The sequence below is a fragment of the Haemorhous mexicanus genome, chromosome 4 (genome assembly GCF_027477595.1).
Source record: "Haemorhous mexicanus isolate bHaeMex1 chromosome 4, bHaeMex1.pri, whole genome shotgun sequence".
In the NCBI taxonomy this organism is placed as follows: domain Eukaryota; kingdom Metazoa; phylum Chordata; class Aves; order Passeriformes; family Fringillidae; genus Haemorhous; species Haemorhous mexicanus.
Window position 1 is genome coordinate 31,535,919 of NC_082344.1, and position 19,173 is coordinate 31,555,091.

General features: G+C 42.8%; 1 protein-coding gene across 4 annotated transcripts in view; it reads right to left on the reverse strand.

Annotated features, from left to right (window-relative positions):
* The window catches only part of SLC20A2 (solute carrier family 20 member 2), a 56,836-nt gene that overhangs the window by 2,903 nt on the left and 34,760 nt on the right, over window positions 1-19,173 (reverse strand). For 2 of the 4 annotated variants that reach the window (XM_059844280.1, XM_059844281.1), the window contains exons 6-10: window positions 18,673-18,789; window positions 17,807-18,010; window positions 15,800-16,388; window positions 5,141-5,326; window positions 4,334-4,418 (exon numbers count right to left, since the gene is read on the reverse strand). In XM_059844280.1, coding sequence (XP_059700263.1) covers window positions 4,334-4,418; window positions 5,141-5,326; window positions 15,800-16,388; window positions 17,807-18,010; window positions 18,673-18,789 — 1,181 coding nt within the window. Of the gene's footprint in view, window positions 1-3,743; window positions 3,829-4,333; window positions 4,419-5,140; window positions 5,327-15,799; window positions 16,389-17,806; window positions 18,011-18,672; window positions 18,790-19,173 lie in introns of all 4 variants that reach the window. The other 2 variants (XM_059844282.1, XM_059844283.1) reach the window with 2 other exon arrangements.

Here is a 19,173-nt window from a genome sequence, read left to right on the forward strand (position 1 = left end):
TCCCTGAAGTGCCATCCCTGCCTCCCTGCTTATTTTCTTAATGGGAGTATCAGTCCCTGCCTATAGATCAAAAGATGGGTTGCTCCCCTTGTACAGAGCCAGGAAAATGATACATGCCAGGAGTACAGGGAATCAGGGAAAGATTCCCTGGGGATATAAAATCTGCAGGCTTAGCTAACACCTGTTTAGCTTCTAACTGCTTAACATTTCTTTTTGGAGAAGAGTTACTTGTGGAAGACCCTGTAACTCTAGGGTGCCTGTGACAGAACAGGGGAAAGCTAAACTCGATATTCTATGACCAATAAGGTCTCTGTTGAAAGTTTGACCCAATAAGGAAATTTGTTAGATACTATTTCATCTGAATACTCCTGGAGTGAAAAATATGCTGTTCTACAATTAGTATGTGTGTTTAGGAGGTGGAGGTGTATCTAGGTGAAGAGGAACCCCACACTTGTGACTACATCAAAGCATTAACCCAAGGAAACAGTATTTGGGTTTTCAGCAGCTCAGCTGTTAGGCTCAGCTTTACATTTGGTGTGTGTTACTCATTGGGCAAGGCTGCAGTCTACGTACACTAATCCTTGAGTCTTTCCTGAAATTTAAATGGTATCAGCAATGATGGCATTGGCAATCTGTTTTAAACATTATTAAAGTTTAGTTTATTAATAGTGATTTTTGATAGACTAGAGGTTAGGAGAGTAGCTAATCCTTGGGTGTAGGCACACTACACCTTCTGCAGAATTTCAGATGGTATCTACTTTGAGATTGGTTTGAAACCAGTGCAGTTTGCCTTCAGTATGCTCTGCTTAAAGCATTACAGAAATGCTTTTGGCTCTCTTGTTCCTGTGCAATGCTGTATAATAAGAACACACAGAACATGATAATTCAATCATAGCAACGGAGAATATTTTTCAAAACCGCAAAATCATAATGGCAAAATGGAGCTGACAGAATGACCTCAGCAAAGTCACTTTTGCAGAGGAAAAGCATTTAACTGCTGCACTCTAATTTTATCTTACATGAACACACTCTGCTACAGCTAAGAAATGCCTATTTCTAAATCTTCAATCTGAGAACAAATAAGAGGCACTCTAAGACTCAGTATGACCATTTGCCCACCTGGGCAGCAGAAGGGGAAGGTATGCATTCCCACCACACTGGCTTTTCAGTGCTAAATCCCAGGGAGGCTGAACTGGTGCAGCCAGAGCAATGGGGCTACTGCATTCAGACACACAAATTCCTTTGGAGGCTCAAAAGATTAGGTCTTTCTTCCAAGCCCTCTTGACTTGGAGGCTTTCAAGGGTCTTTCCTCTCCCCTTGGACCTGTAGCAAAGATGAAGGTGCAGTTCAGGCTCTCAGCAGGCACTGAGAGTGAAAAAGCTGCTTAGCCATAGATGTGGGACAGGCACATGAGCCAGTGACCACCTCCTGTAGACCAAAGTCTCTGGTTTAGGACCAAAGGCAGGTTCTGATCTGAGAGGGCTTGACAAACCTTCCTCAGAAGCTAAATGTTTTTATTCCTGCTACCAACCTCCAGTTTGCCACTGCATCTGCTACGAGATCTGAAAACTGCTGCTCAGAGCTTCATACTTGGTCTCCATTTTTCATTACAGTCTACTGTTTCACCTCAAAAAGGTTTCTCTCCACCTCATCTGTTTCATGCTGCTCCTTATTTGCCTCATCAGTTTATCCAGCTGCTGCACATTCAGATGACTGACACCCCTGCAGTAGGGCTTCCACTAAAGCAAATGCTATTTTGCAGTGGGAAAAGAATAATTCCCAATCCCTAATGCTGGAGGCCAAAGATAAGGCTCACCTCAAACCTGTTTTCTTTTGGATTTCTAAGGCAAAGTAACTTTTCTGCTGATTTTTAAGAAGGCATTTTTGACTCAGTGGCTGACAGCACTTTCAACGAGGCATTTTCACATGGAGCAAATGATATTTAACAATTCTTTTATTCCCTCCCTGGCCCTCAAAGAAAGCAAGGAATACAAGAATACATCAGTTACAAGTGTTTGCTTTATCTTGCACTGCTCACTTAGGATCTTTCAACTCAGGATCTCATTTTGCTGAAACACAGAGTCAGTTATAATAACATGACATCCCTGGAACAGTCTAATCCTATTGCAAAGTGGATCTTCCCATTAAGAATGATCCATCTAATGAGATACAGCAAGATACAGGGAGCAGACACAGACTAACCACATTAGCTGCTTTTATGGAAGTATTTTTTAAAAAGAACTATTTTGCTCTGCAGTTAGAAAAGACCAAGCTTTTAGCTGCATTGAGTGAATGAATACCCCTCTCATTAGCTTCTGGCTCCCAAGACATTTTCTTTTTAAATTCAGTCTATTTGTTTGGACCAAAGTATGTTTTCTCTTTTACAACAGTTGGCTAGAAGTGTTTCAGGCACGCAATAGGGATAATCAAAGCTGTATTATTCTCCCTGGCAAATTCTTCATCATGCATTTGATATACCAGTCAGCCTAAAGGGAGGTGGTTTCAGGCTAGCATTTTTAGAAGTGGATAACATTGTTATTATTTTTCCCCTCCCTGCTTGATTCAGAGGAACCAGAGTTCTGTCAATGCCAGGAAATCTGAACAGCCTTTCAGAGCAGCTCGGTCTTGGCTGCTTCTCAAAGAGCACCAGGGTAGAAGAAATAAATGATTTTGCAATAGAGGAAGGTTTTCTGAAGAAATGGTTTGCACTAGAAAAAGGCCAATTGAACCAACTTTGGGCATTTTGCAGGATGTGTGGATTTCATTGACTCTTTTACTGGAAAGCAGGTCAATGTCACAGGCAAGGCTGCCAGGCTTCTTTGCCAGCCTGCCTGCCATGCCATGGAGCAGTTATCCCCGGAAACCTGCCTGTCCCAGCCCCAGCCAGGGGCTCCTAGCTCCCCAGGGTGCAGCAGCAAATCCCACAAGGACTGTCTTTTTTTAGGAGTTGGTCTTGGTGGCATGCAATGACGCAGAGGGACTGCCATTCTGGGGTCTCTGATTTTGGAGGGGCTTCCCCACATCCTGCCAGACAGTGAAAGAAACAAACAGCTCTGCATGTCCAGGAGCCTGAGAGTCCATGGAGAAACAAAGGAAAAAAGACAGGATATTTGACCTGAGAATTTCCCAGGGAATAAAATTCCAAATTCCCACTATGATCTTCCAGGAGTGTAAACGTCCACATGCTCCCTCATGCGTACAAGCTATATAAATCTCTTCATGACACAATTAAATTGTGCTCATTACTCAGCCTGTATCTACACTACAAAGTGCTCTTAAAAAAAAAAAACAAACAAAAAAGCAAAGTACCTTGTTCAAAGGACTAATTACAAGGGCCAGATTCTGTACTACAATGCACAAAAGTGAGGACAAGTTGGTTTAAAAGAAGAGAGTCATTAAAATATTAGCTTAATGATGTAGCAGTGTTTTTCATACAGGTGGTTTTAAAATACACAAAACTGGGTTCACACAGACTACGAATCTACGTTATTTTAACATGTCTATATTAGTTCAATACAACCATGTAGGGGGGTGAAAGACAGTCCAGACTTTTGTGCAATTAGTTACGATGCTGACTTTGCTTGGCTGTACTGCCTTTAAAAGTGGGCCCCGTTATTTTGCGGTCACGGTCTGCAGGGCATGGCACAGTGAAGGCAATCTGCAACAGTCGGTATCTCCCAGATTTTGTTATGGTTTGTCCTAGTGATGTGATTTACTGATAGTATCACTGCAAACTCCAATACCTTGCAATGGGTGGAGCTTATTGGAATACCCACATTTGAGGCTACAAGTACCGTTAGCGCACACATTACTTCAATGCAAAATCCACTGTGAAGAAATAAAAAAAAAAAAAAAAAGACAGATGGAAAACCTGTAGTAAAAGAGTTATATGCAGGAAATCCCATGCCATGCACTTATCAAGAAAGTCAAGTATAAATGATGAATGGTGCGCAGCCTCTGAACAAGGGAGAAGTGTTACCCGACCAGGTTCAAATGGCACTGTCAGAGGAAACAAGGCTCTTCCTCGCAATCATTCACTTTAAAATTGAGGTCAGGCTTTTGTAAGCACTATTTTTCTTCACCAGCAGCTATAGAGTTTATGCTGTGGCCAATTCCAGTGACTTTAATGTGACAACTCCAACGCATTTTCTGGAAGCCTGATTACTTTCCTACATTGCTGGCGTGACCAAGATGTGCTGAGGCACCCCTACCTAACCATCCTCTGTCAGCGGCTGTTTTCCCCTCACCGTGCCATTATCCCTGGCTCGAGCAGCACAATTTTAAGATGAATAGTCCAGACTGCCTTGACTGCAGTCACTGGGCAAAGGCATACCTTGCAGTGTGTAGTACTGACAGGAAGTCCAACATTGGAAGCTACCACAACTGTGAACGCCGAAGCCAACTCAATAGTGAATCCACTGCGGGAAGCATAAGAAAACACTTCACAATCACTCTTTGCATCAGCTCGGACTGATACCATGCAGCGTGCCAAAGTCTTACCCGTTTCTTCTTTCGACTCTTATCTCCAACTGATTTTTGGTCATGTGAGTAAGTCAAGAGAACAAGAAAGGACTGAACAATGGGAAGGGCACAGGCTAGTCATCTGCAGTACCCCGTCTGCGCGGCTCACTGCGTCAGAGACCTTCTCTGCTCTGCGCCGCGGCGGATCGTGCCTAATTAGTAATTCGGTTAAGCACCAGCAGAGGTCGAGTACGCATTAAAGATGAAAATTACGGTGATGAATACATATGGGTCTAATGGTCTCAAGCACACTGGGAAAGCCACTGTAATCTTGCCATTTTCAAATGCAACTTCCACCACGCTAATTAGGGTCATCAGCAGAAGACTCTGCTGCCTGTTCATGCAGACCTCTATGCCTTAAACACATTCGGTATTACAGGGTTATCCTTATTCCTTTCTCTCTTTCTTTTTCTCATGCTTTTTTTTTCTCCTTTTTTGCTTATTTCTTTCATTTTTCTTTTTAGAAAGACAGAGAAGTCAAAGCCAGGTTATCATTCAAATCAAAGCACAGCAAATCCAGCAGACTGCATTACATTACAAACAAAATACTGGAACAGCAATTTCTCAGACTGGCTCACACACAAAGTTCACACAACCACAATGACACCTGTGGACCTACCTTGATGGTGTGATTGGAGTGAGGTCTTTACCCATAGTCTGGATAACTCTTCTTCCCCAGACCCAGAGGCCCACACAGATGCCAACACCTCCATAGAACAGCAGCCAGATGGGAGTTGATGCTTCCTGCATTACGGCACCTTGCTCGTAGATTAGCCAGAGTGCGACGAGGGGACCGATGGCATTGCTGGAGAAATAGAAACGTGTCACCTGAGTCACAAAAATGCACAGAGCTGCCTTGAAAGAAGTCTGTTATTTTCTGCGTGATTTTTCTTCATCATGGGCACAGCACTACTCTGACTTGACCCTACAGGCAAAACCCTTTCTCACTTGGAAAGGGTGCAGCAGGAGACTCTTATCACGTTGCTTTTTCAGTTGTCACTTCTTCACTGATAACCAGAGCAAGGCCTGAAAGGAATTTCTCTTTTACAAACAGTTTCCTGAAATGTCAGAGTTGGAAGTACCTTGTTATGTTTGTTCTGTGACAAAAATCAGTATTTTCAGTACCACCCTGAAATCTCAAATTTACCAATTTTACCAATACCTCAAGATTTACCAATTCAGGAGCTGTGCCTCTTTAAAATTCAAGTATCAAATCAGCTTTAATCAAAGAGGGGAAAACAACAAGCAAAATTACCATCACAGACAAAAATAAATATTATCTAGTTTGACAGCCTGTAACATTTGGGATATGATCCAAGTGCAGCTGGGAAGGTGACTTAGTTATCTTCAAAGGTGTTGTAGAGTGAGTTGGACTGGATCAGAGAGGAGCCTTTGGTGACACAGAGCTGAAGTAAGCCCTTTTTGCTGCTACTATCTGGAAAAACATTGGAAGTCAGCAATTCTGAAGTCCCCACTCTTAATACAGGTCATCCGATACTGGTGTCCAGAGTCAGACTTCTGGCTCTGTTTATTCTAAAAAAGCATCAAGTTTCTAGACAGAAACTTCTAGCTAGAATAAAAACTTGAAAGTCAGTATCCAATTACTTTGGAGGCTTAAATACTAAAAAGCAGATAAGAATTTCAACATCCCTTTTGTTTTCAGCTCTTACTAAACCAAGTAGCTGCTTGCCTTGCCGAGCAGCATTTATTCACCACGTAACTAGTAAAGCAGTGCTATATTTATGTCTAAATAATAGTGAGAAGAGCAGAACAAACCTGACCAATGTCATTCCAAAAATCTGAAAACTATCAGGGAAGCTCCCCTCTTTGTAAACCAATAGGAAAGCAGGTCACAGCAAGCACCGCAGGCAGGACTGACAGCCATGCTCGCCTTGGAGCCAGGACCTGCTAAATTTAGTTCCTGGTTCCACTCCAAAGCACACAGATGGAGTAAGGGCCAGTTTTAATGTCAAATGTTGTGCAAACCAGGCCACTGCATATGCCAGTTAATAATTTCCTTGAATCCTGTCTTTACCAGATATGAGGTACCAGGGACCGAGTGGTGATTGCCAGGAGACAAGGGTCACCAGCAGCCCAAAGCTGGCACATCTCAGCAACACAGAACCCTCCTGCCTTCATCTGGCCCTTGAGAAATTGAGCTCTGAACCCTGAGAAGTGATCCTGAAGCACAGTAATAAGGAAAAACTTTTCCCTTGTAAACACACACAGCAACGTTCAAGCTGTGAGGGAAATGAAAGTAGTTAAAAATGCTCTTTGCTATAAAAAAGAATTACTAATTCTTATGGATTTTGAGAAAGATCCTGTAAATAAATCAGTGAGCTAACATGAATAATAAAATGGAGTGGACTTGAAGACACTGGGTAGTACTGGGTAGTACAATGAAGAACTAAAGGCTCTAAATAAAGAGTGATTTCCACTAGCTAAGACACTTTAAAATTCTGTTCTGATACTGTGCCCAAGTAAGCATTCAATCCATTCAGTTTTGGAAGGACAGTATGTGAAAAGTCCTTAGGGCTTAAATGCAAGAATTATTTTACTTCCATGGAAGAAGAGATTATTGGCTGAAGCGTTTCTAATATTTTGAAATCAGCCTGAAACTGCTTTTCCAATGTTTCCAGGTGTGGATTAAATTACTTGCACATTTAAATGCCTTCTTGGGCACAGAAAAAGAAGGGTAATTCAATGTACGAAGGTACACCAATAAACTGATGGATGCTGAAGGTTGGATAAAGGCAAATAATACACTGATCAGATGAATAAAGGCAAAACTGATCATCCCTTTTTATAGTGCTGTGTGACATGGAAAAAAACTCCCTTGTTGAAAATAACAGCCACATTTGGAGTGAAATCAGGCACTGATTCCTGACTGTTCTGAAGAGATTAAGCATACGTATTTGGCAGTCCCAACATAAATGAAAAGGTAGAAAAGGCTTCCAAAACTGCAGCAGCAAACTGTGCTCTTCCATATCAAACACAGTTTTAATTATTTGCAAATGCTACACCTCTGTGAATCAACAAAGCTTAATTCTTGAGGAAAAGGTTCTTATTCGTGGCAAGGGAATACAAGCCAAAACTCTGCTGACTTACGCTCAGCCTCAGAGAATCTGAGAGGCTGATTCTGCCCCACAGAGCAAAAGAGATAACACTGCTGCTCACAGAGGCAGCATGATGATAGGCTTGGAAAGGTAAAAAGGTAAAAACCTCATTTTCCTTTGTGGGTGTCTGCATCACTGGTTATCTATACCAGAGGGACATTTTTCCTCTCCCAGTAAATCATGTTCAATGTGACTTAAATGTTCAGCTCTTAGGGACAGTGGCATCTCCCAGCCTGAAAATCTGCAAGTGGCTACGAACAGCAGCAACAGTGGCTTGGATCTAGCACCATAACAGCTCTCCAAGGGGCTCCTTCAGCTTCTAGACTTGTCCAGGAGGTGAAGTCCAAGGGGCTTGTGGTATCAATGCTCCCCGTGCCAATGGAAAACAGCTCTAGAAGAAGCTGCTAGGCCTGTCCCACCATGAAACTGCCAAAAACTCACAGCAAATGGGCCTGACTCAGGCACTGCAAAGACTATGATCTTGGTTCTGCACAGAGGTAGAAGACAACCACTCCCAACAGCACAGTAAGAGAGGGCAAGAGAGAAACAACACATAAAAAAACGCCAGCAACAAAAAAGGCATCGTTAGATAAGACAGTTTGCTTTACAGATGTCTCCTACAGCTGAGTGACTAACCAGATGAACCACAAGGATGCTGGCTAGACTGGGATGTGGCTTTCACAGTATTTCCCACTGGTTCTAGCTCAGTTGATTCAAGACATGACTAGCAGGAAAGCAGACCTCAAATCTTCCATGCATTTGGCTAAGACTCATTTCACAAGTCTATTTTCAATAAGTTATTTTCTCTTACTTTCCCACACAGGTTTCTACTTACCTTAACTAACTCTCCTTTGTGCTGGAGCTCCACATCTTATCCACAGTAGTTGAGAGAAGAAAAAACCTGAGATGGTCACATAGGGGCTCTGAACCCCCATCCACATCTATCTATATGTAAAACTGCCCTCAGGTTCCTATGAAACTGAAGTGCTTTAAAGAATTTGCTGTATTATCTAGCTGTTGGGTTTAAAACAGAAAATAAGCTGCTCCTGTCATGGTATTACTTAAATTTTGCACACCTAATACACACCTTCCCACTGAGCACAAGGGGGTGGCCAATAGGAGTTAATTTTAGGATGAGTTTATAAAATGTTATGGCATAAGAAGCCCATCTCCTGAGTCTGCCTGCTGCAAAGTGTATTCTCCACATCCAGCACTTTCCCCCACCTCTGCTGGGCTCCCCCAGCCCGATCGCTCGCAGGGCACAGGGCTTTGCACAGGGCCTGTTTGCCTTCCCTGGAGGTGCAGTGCAGGATTTAATGCCACCCACAGCAGCACTTGCACTGGCAGATGTGTTTCATGGTGGCTCACTGAAGGGCTGCTCCGTGGTTCTGAAGTGCTGCCTGACCCTCGTGATGAGTTTGCTGGCACTCTCAGTTAACGTGAATTGGCACAATTCTCTTCTTGTACCAGTTTAGAATCTGTCACACAGCATTTATAAAACTGTTGTGAAAGATAGCATTTGACAGTGAATCTGAACTATAAATAGAGCTGGCTTCTCCTCTCCCCTGTGAGACAGATAGTATTACCAACAAAAATAACCACCCCACATTCAGCTATCATGAGACAGGCTCAGAAATGACAGTTTCCCATGCGCACACACACACACACCAAAAGCAGAAATTTTTAGGTACCTTTACGTCACAAGTCCAAGACCTTCTCTGGAGAAATAAGGACTAACACTCTTTTTTTTTTTTTAAGTAAAAAACAAGGGGCTTTTTCCCCAAACCCCATCAAACTTGTGCTAACATGTTATGAAGCAGCAACATTGTTATTTCCTGGCTGCTGTTTGAGTGGAGTAGTGAGTTGCTCAAAAAGAAAATCTAACTGCATTTGAAAACTACACTCTGAATATGCTTTGTGAATAATGTAGAGACTCCTTGATGACCACGCTTAGATTCTCTGCCACCTGAAAAAGGAGGTTACTTTTTAGCCCTTTTTTCTAGTTGAGTGAAAGAACCTTGAAATGTACATTTTCACAAATTAAAGCTGAATGACGAACAAAACAGCCATCTGAAAAATCTGTATTAGGTGTCCAATATTACAAGTATAATTACAAAATGTCCAGCCATCTGACTATTTCCCAAACCAGGATTTCACAAACAAACCTTCCACTGGGAAAATCAGTGGAATGATATTTCTAAATAGGCTGCAGTTATGTCTTGAGACATCACCCAGCTGAGTAAGAGTGAAAGACAGATACATCTGTAGGTAGCAACAGGGAAAAAAACATGCTCTAATCTCCAAGGTTATCAGATTATCAGAAGAGTTTTATCCTACTTCAAATAACTGGACAGCCTTGACATCTACCACAGCACAATAAAAGTGTGTCAGAGCTGTGCCCTGTGAAGTGCAAGCTTTGGGTGTGTTAATGAGTCAGGCTGGACATGCTTTTATTCCTGCAGCTCACCTCTGTGTCCTGCAAATGCTGGCCCTGAACCCCCACCCTGGACCCTGGAGGGTTGGGTCTGTGCCCACCAGCATCAGCTTTTCCCCTGGTAAGCCCAGCCATGAGCCCTGCTCACAGAGGGATGGGGAGGGATTCCCACACCCACTGGAGACCCTGTTTCTTGCTGCTCTTCTCTGACTTGCCTGCATGGTACAACAAAAATGTCATGTACCTGCACAATTAAGGACAGAAATGAAGATTCACATCTGCCTGGGGCACAGGCTGGACTTATAGGATGGACTATTATTAAAAAGGGAAGAAATCAGAAATCAGGCTTCCCTCACTAAATATAACAGACAGATTAGCTTCCTAAATATTCTAAGTGATCTTGACTGCAGCTCTCAGGGAGGAAATAAGAAATACCTGTTTTGTAATCCAGCCTTACTATAGCTCTTTAGACTCCTTATTTAGCCAAGAGGCTGAATCCCACTAAGCTCTCCGTGTGCAGTGAGATACTGGCAATGTTCTGGCCCTTCCCTCCTTTACTCCCGTTGCCTTTTCTTTAGGAAGAGGGGGAAAAGGTGAATCCTACTGCTGTTAGTGTGCTCTGACCTAAACTCCAGTGAAATCTGTGTGAAGGTGAGAGGACAAAGCTCTTCTCCATGTATTTTGGGCAAGCAGACATGTGAGTAGTTTCTCAAACCGTTTTGCTAAGAAATTAATTCCCTATCTAGTAGCAGTCAGCTTCCCTAAAACCACTGGAAGAATATGTAGAAATATATTAAAAATATCAAATATTTTTACTATAGTTCTGAAATGGTTTCAAATCCTGCAATCAGTCACATAGCCTATATTGTTTGGATAATGACAGGCATTCTTTCTCAAACTTGTGCTACAAATCTGTATGACATTACCTGCAGACCCTAACTCCAATGACCCCTTTTTCCTAATATCTAAGCATGAATACGCAAGGGGAGTCCTGAAGTCCTCCACAGGAAATTTAATTAGAGCAGACACACTCCAACAATTTATGCAGCAGGAACTCAGGAAAACTGAGATCCTGTGAAATGACTGCAGGCAGGTTTCTCCTCCCTACAGCATCTACCAGCCAAACCTCAGCACTGCCTGTCCCTTGGCATGCACAGACACACACGGGTGGTGGCAGAGTCCCTGGTCACCCTGCTCAGCTGCAGCATCACGCTGCCACTGCCAGAGCACTAAATCAACCTTCCTCCATGGCCCGAGCCCACAGGCCCAGGTAGCTGCCTGCTCACACCAGCCAAGGCACACAGGACATTCTGACACGCCCAGGGCTTCTCCTGGGACAGCAGGAGTGATGGCCTGAGGCAGAGAAGGAGGGCAGTAAGGGACAGAAGAGGCTGCCCATTTATAGGAGAAGGAATCTGTGTGAGAAATGACTGAACACATGCACAGACAGGTGTGGAGGAGTACAAGGCTCAGGCTTTCCTCACAGCTTAAACAGCATATTTTAATCAGCAAAACTCACACTGACCTACAGCATCTCTCTGTGGGTCATCCTGCTTTGACTGCAAGAATTCAAGGAATAACAAGCTCCAGAGATTGCTTGAGCAATCAACAAAAGCATCTTCCCACTTGCTAGGATAGGACTGTGGGGCAAACAGAGTTTGCTCATAGCTTTCTCATTCCCAGCCCAGTAGCAGAGCAGCCACAGCCACTGCTGTGCTGGGCACCACAGAAACCATGACTCCCTTTTAACACACAGCTGCCCCAGCCAGCATCCCTGCTGAACAGGGAGCCCTGATGGCTACAAACATCAGCTCCCACAGCAAACATGGCTGATTTCATTATGATGCTAAAAAGCATCATCTCAGAAGAAGCTGGGGTCTAAAGTACCCCATGAGTTAGTCAAGAATTAATTCTGCAGTGAGAGGAAAATACTGATTTAACTCTTCCAGGTCTCTGGGTAAATCCTGGACAAAGAAATAAGAGAGACCTCCTTATGCTCTTCTGCCCACCAAAGTGCTGTCCAAACTATATGGGGCACTTCTGATCCATCAAGTTTTTCAGAGCTGCATCACAGCTCAGTCTGTACTGTATACCTCTTGCTTAAATATGCTCCAAAACAGGTCAATCATTTACCTTGCAATCACCTGCAGTTTTTAAGTTTCATATTAGCTTATTAGCAATCCTTTCTAGCCATGTCCAAAGCAGCCTGCCCATCTGCCTTTGTTTTTGAGAACTAGCTAATTCAGACATGTTTCAGACTTTAAAACACAGCACAAACCCTGCAGCTACAGCAACTGTTCTGCTGTTTTGCTCTTACACAGGTAGGCTGCTGTGGCTGCAGCACCGAAGCTCCAGATGACAATTCCTGCTGAATCAGCCCATATCTACCAAAAAAAAAAAGCTCAATCCAACTCAGCCATAGGTGCATATAATCCCTGCTGGCCAACAAAGCCCAGCCTCCCGGCCTCTCTGGAAAGCTGGCTCTGAACAAGCATTTAGAAGCTGGCAGTTCTCCTTGTGTCACGCTCCTGGCCCAGGTCTTTTTTCCACCCTGTCCTTTTTATTCTCCCATTGCCCTTGCACTGACCTGACTCACTCCCTTTGTGCCCGGCTGCTGAGCCAGTGGGACCTGCTCACTTGGCGCCGCTAATTAACTTCAACAACAACATTTTTTTTTTTCAGCGGTTCTGTCCCAACACATTTATTTGGGATTTTAAATTCTTTAGATTTCATTCAGTCCATGTGCATGGTGGTGTCACAAGGCTCTCGGCCCGGCTCAGCTGGTCCCAGCCCTGGAAGGGCTCCAGCACCCTTGACACAGTGCACATAAGCTTGGAGGCAGGGCAGGAGAGGATGGTCCGAACAAAACAGTCACCCAAATAAGGAGCTACCATCACTGCCTTCTCCTGTTAACACACAGATGCCCCAGCCTGCATCCTTGCTGATGTCAGCCTGAACACAAGCTCTGATGGCTACAAACATCAGCTCCCACAGCAAACATGGCTGATTTTGTTATGAATATAAAAAGCATCATCTCAGAAGAAACTGGGGTCTAACTGCCCCATGAGTTAGTTAAGAATTAGTTCTGCAGTCGAGGGAAAAATACTGATTTAACTCTTCCAGGTCTCTGGGTAAATCCTGGACAATTAAACAAAAGAGATCTCCATATAATCTTCTGTCCATCAAACTATATGGGGCACTTCTTATCCATGAAGTTTTTCTGAGCCACATCACAGTTCTGTATGTACTATATGCCCCATGCTTAAATATGCTCTAAAACAGGTCAATTTGCTATCACCTGCAGTTTTTAAGTTTCATATTGGCTTTTTATTTTTCTCTCTTTGCTCCTGCAAACAGCCTGATGGAAAATAAATAGAAAACATGACACAAGAATAAGTTCCAGGATATGGAAAGAAAATGTTGCAGTCGAGTCCAAAGAAAAAGATGTGGACAATGGAGGTGCTATCCTAAATACATGAGTGAGGAGCTTAAAACCAAATGCAGGGGAAAGCAGGATTTTAACAACAGGATTAAAGGCTGAGGAAAAACATTAGAGAAACAGCTTGACAGCAGCACACCTAAAATGAGCCAAAGGAAAGTGTATGAATGAGAGAGATGAAAAAACAGCAGTCATCAGTGGAAGGTGGACTGCCAGTGCTTACTTTCTTACATAAATGTGAACAGAAAGCTGTGCTACTCACTAGGTTCTACTGCATCATTTTTTAAACAATGTACTGCCTTTTGAGCTCTGCAGATCTTCATGCAACATGTGTCAGAGCCAAGACATCTTTTGCTCCACTAGACAAAGACTGACAAAACATCTCTGCTATATGAGCCACAGGACAGATTTTGGCATTCCCAGAGAATTTTATCTAATAACTCTTCTAGGCATGTGAAGGGGTCTTTCATTTTATTCTTTAGCTGGAACTCAGTACAATTGCAAGGATGGGTTCCTAACAATCCTAGACACATGAGCACTTCCTTGCTTTTCTACCAGCTTTGACAAAATTAAGCCAACTTGTTCTTTAGTTTTGCAATTATTTGAATTCAGCTCAAGGAGAGGCTTTGGAATAAACAGGATTTAATAAAAACACGTTTCCTGGCAAATTTGATAGGATCACCAACAGAACTAGGCATCTGAAAAACACTAAAAGCATATGAATTTTCAGGAAAGGATATTGCTACAGTAACAAGCTAGTCCAAATGCAAAATTCTAAGGGAATAAGGCTGTAAGATGCAACAACACATACAGCACAGAGTCTGAACTTTATATTTCATCCTGACCAGCTCCTGTCAACAGCAGATCTGATTTCTGAACTAACTGCATCCTTACAGATCACTTCTAACAAAATCGACTACCCTTTTCTCCTACATAACATGCAAGTGATGCATGCATAAACATGTGAGTCCTTGAGGAGTATGTATAAGCACCACCTGCAGGGAATAAAGGAGCTGTGACACCTGCTGAGGTAGGCTGTGAACTTTCTGCATAATACCCTGGTATTTCCCAGGAAACATTACAAGAAATATCAGCAGCCTTTGTCCTTATCCCTGTGTTCCCTTCAGCACTCGCTGCTGGCCACTTGCAGAGCTTGGATATTGACTCCCATGGGTCTTTGCTCTTGGCCAGTATGCTCAGAGCAAAGGTCTTTAACAACAGAGACCATCTGAGAGGAAAGAGAGCTACACCACTGCCCTCTGATCCAGAGGATGAGGGGCCTCTGGACTCCTTCCCAGAGCCAGATCCCTGCGGATACCAAGGAAGTACAAAAGGCTTTTCAGAAAGCCCTGGTCTGAATTCCCAGGACGCGGGATGGACGGGGAGCAAAGAAACATGTTTGTAAGTGTTTTCATGATGGGTTACAAGTTAAATTAGGAGGCTGACAAGAACAAGAAGCAGTAAGTGTTGTCCTTGAAGAGTGGGACGGGGTGTGCCCAGAAGGCTAAGGAGAACGATGAAAATGATGAATGCTGTAAAGTCCTGCTGAAAACACTGAAACCAACACCATCAGGGCATGGCTGACACAGCAAGGGTCCTGTAGGAAGGGGACTCAGTACAGCCCCAGCCACAACTCAAATAAGGATAGCTGCTCCAACAAGACACTTGAGAGAATTTCTCAGGGGACCTTGTCATGATACCGGAAAAAGCATCTATTAAATACCAAATGGATTGCTCCAGGTCTAGGGAAGAAGCAGCCCAGCCAAATCCTAAAGGAAAAATACAGAGTGTTCCCAGCGGCACAGCAAACCCACCCAAACTGCTCTTCAGCCACATGACACTGAGATGGTGAGGTGCTGTGTGACAAGTGATGAAATTTATCTAATAGCAAAAATAGTCTAAAACCTCTTGTCTGTTGAAAGTTTCTGATTTTGTAGTTAAAATAGACTACAAATTCTGCAGGTCTGGGATGGTCCTGTTTGCCTTCACAGTGGCTGGCCTGCTGGGTGGAGTCTAATGCCTCCAAGATTGCCAAAATTAAAGGTAAATTAAACTAATTACTTCACAGTTATTTAGCAGCAAATAAAAAAGACTTTACCCTTGAGAAGAAAAGAAACCATGGACTAAGCAGTGCAATTCCTGAAAAGCACTGAGGACACTGATGATACACAGCCCTGATGATCATCTACCTGCAAAAATGAATGTGCTTTCCAACCAGCAAAGCTGGTAAACCTTGCTCCACGTACTTGAACTGTAAAATTACTGGCTTGTGAGATCTCCTCCTCTTACCTGACATCATTGCCTCCATGGGCAAAGGATCCAAAGCAGGCTGTTAAGATCTGGAGGAAGTGGAAAAGTAGATGGACCTGAGAGGTGTCTTTCTCTTCCTTATCCTCTTCCACAGGATCAACGGGGGGCCGGTTAGGATCTGCGAGTTCAGAGGCCAGCTTCATTTCCACCCCACCTTCCTCCGCCTCAATCTCTGCCTCCGCCACTGCGTTGCAATAGCTGGAGTAGCTGTCATAGCGGACTCGCTTCTTGGAGTAGGAAACAGTGTCTCCCACCAACTTCTCACTGTCTTCTGGAGTAGATGTATCCGCAGCCTTAAAGGAGGAATGCACGGGCATGCCACAGATAGCAGCAGTGTAACAGGTGTAGCTGTTGTTGCGCCGTAAGAGTTTGTAGTTGTTTTCTGCAGTGGGCCTCTCGTCGTTGGCCCTGTCCAGGTGTATTTTGTGGAGCAAGTCTTTGTATAAACCTGAGTCCTTGTGCACAGTGTGATAAACGTGGCCATCGCTCCTCACGTGGCCGTCGAAGCTGAAGGTGCCATTGGAAACAGGTGATTTCACCGAGGTGTGCGTCACCGAAAATGCCCTTCCTAAAAAGGCAGAGATTCAGAGGTTTTGTTTACACAAAATGCAACACAAAAGCCCCCTTCCTCCAACACCAGACAATAATGTGGGCAGCATCTGAGAATACAGGACAACGAAGACCAATTTGCGCTACATGCAGTGAATAAGCCAAGATTAAATTCACTGCAAAATAAAGTCTCTCATCTTCTGTGCAAGAAGAGCTTTGTTCCAGTGCTGAGTCTCCCCAGACATGCAAGTCACTTGGGATCAGCTATTCGAATGTGATACTTGATGGTTAAATCCTCAGGTTCTTTGAAAGTATAAATTTCCATTAAATTCCTTTCTTGTAAAGCAAGCTCTGCTTTTTCTGAGCTTTTGTCTACATTGAATAGGAATAATTAGGATTTCTGAAATGTGGTTTACTGCATTTTCATACTGGGACTTATCTGTTTAGGAGATATTTAATTGAAGTCATTTGTTTAGGAGACATTTACATCGCTTTTAAAAATAATTTTAAAAAAAAATTAAAAAATTCATGTTCTTCAGAAGTATTTCCTTAGCTATTGCAACATTTTCTATATACTAGTTCTATGAACATGATGATGCACATTCCCACTGTATACATTTAATGTTAGCATACACTTCAGGACACACATCAAAACGTATCACAGGTAATACTTCTGAAGAAACTGTCTTTTTCATTTCCTGACTTCCTGGATTTTCACTGTGCAACATTCAGAACTGGGTTTAGCTATTTTTAAACTGGAAGCACACACTCTAAGGGCTCCACGTCATGACTTATTTGATTTTGTAAGAATCAGTTGAATATATTAGGCATTTATTAACCAAATTACAGGGCTTTGTAGATGTCAGCAAAGTGATATCAAAGTCAGCAGACTGCTAAGTGGAGGGGGGTGTTCCCACCACGTGGCAGAACAGAAAGAGCTTTATGCACAAGTCTACTTCTTACAAACCTATGTTCAGAAAACAATGTGTGACATTTTTCCAGTGGACACACTCCAAATGGTCACACATTTATCAACTAACGTCCAAATCTTTTCATCTCCTTTTGTAGTATGCTAATCATCTTTATGCTGAATTTAACCTTCATACATCAGCAATCTGTGTGCTCTGTATTTTTCCACTGCTTGGTAGGATGGAAACACCATTAAGAATACAAAGCAAAGCAACGCAAAAAGGCAAGTCATTTTTTTTCAGCTGTCTCTAAAACTGAAATCCAGCCAAACAAAATGCAATTGATTTTACGTCCTCTCCAGCAAATGTCACTTGTAAATGAGCATCTTTCCAAACAAGCACTGAAAAAGGATTAGAGATGGAAATTCCAACCCCCAATTTACTATTTACAGCAAAGACCTACTTGAAGTTAAGAAAGCTCATTGAAGCAAGAAGAGACCAAACCCCCCAAGTTGTCTTAGCTCCTTACCATAGGGTACACGTGGATGGTTTCCATTTGCAATATTATCTGATGCCCCAGCAGCTTCTGTTACTGAGCCAGTAAGGGGAATCGTGCTCTCATCAGATGCTTTGGCACCAGGAAGCTCTTTAAAGACTGGTGTTTCTTCATCCTGAATTTTATCAAGACTTTCATCTGATATCCTTGACAGTGCAGCATCTTTCTTTAACCGGCCTAAGGAAAGAATAGTACTGTAATTTTAAACCCAGCCTATACCTCTTGTTACTTGAGTTTCCACTGTTTGCATCAACAGCATGGTTTAACTAGGCTGCAATAACCAAGATTCGTTTCATACACACACTATTTATTTCTAACACTCTACTATGTTCATGTGTGAAAATTCTAGAACATCTTTGTTTCTTCTGATAAAAGTCACCAAAATTGGTAACTGAAGTAAAACACTGCACTGTTCATCTGTTAATGAAACCTGAAACTTTTCTCTGCATTTGTTGAGAGCACCAAAGCAACTAAAGCTGTGATCAGCTCAACTTACTGTAAAGCTAAAACAGTCACTTAAAGATGATCGTTCTGACAGGGGTTTTCTTTAATTTTTTTCTTAACAAAATAGAAACCAGATTATATTCCAGGTTTTATTTTGCTGTTTCTGCTAGACTTCAGAACTTAGCACTGAAATGGGTTGCCTAACAAGGTTTTGAATTTCTACCACTGCAGCTTTTTCAGGGCAAATTACACAAACAAATACATGAAGAATAGTTTAGGCACATCCTGCCTGTGGGTGGGAACTGAACTAGGTGACCCCTCAAGGGCACTTCCACCTCTGAAATGTAATATTCTACGATTTTATATCACTCACATTTCATCAAATAACTACTTACTTTCTATTTTTCTCTTCATCCAGGGACACACAAAAATCCAGACTAAGACAGCAAATACTAAGGACACACCAATTGATATTAGAGCAATGGCCCACATTGGCAGTATCAGTCCCAGTACTGTAAAGACAAAGCAATAAAACCAAAGCAAGCCATTAATTAACATGACTTAATTATCCCAGTCTTTTGCAGAAAAGCCAGTGTTCACAGTGTATTCAAAGCCAACATGAAGGAGCTGATGACGTTGACATGAAAACATTTGCAGGTTTAGTCTTCCAGTTTCCTGTTGCCCCAGTGTGATGTTATTTCCCAAAGAGCCCCACATCAGAGCTGCTAAAACAAGTTTGCAGTGCTTTTATAAATGAATGCACATTAAACCATGTTGCCCACTAGGGTTAAGTGTTTACCTGACCTTTGCTCTGGTCCATAAAGCCTGATGCTTAGCTTGCTCTAAGCCCTTATTTGCTTGCAATATGAGATTAATGCAGCCAAGGCTTCGTCCTG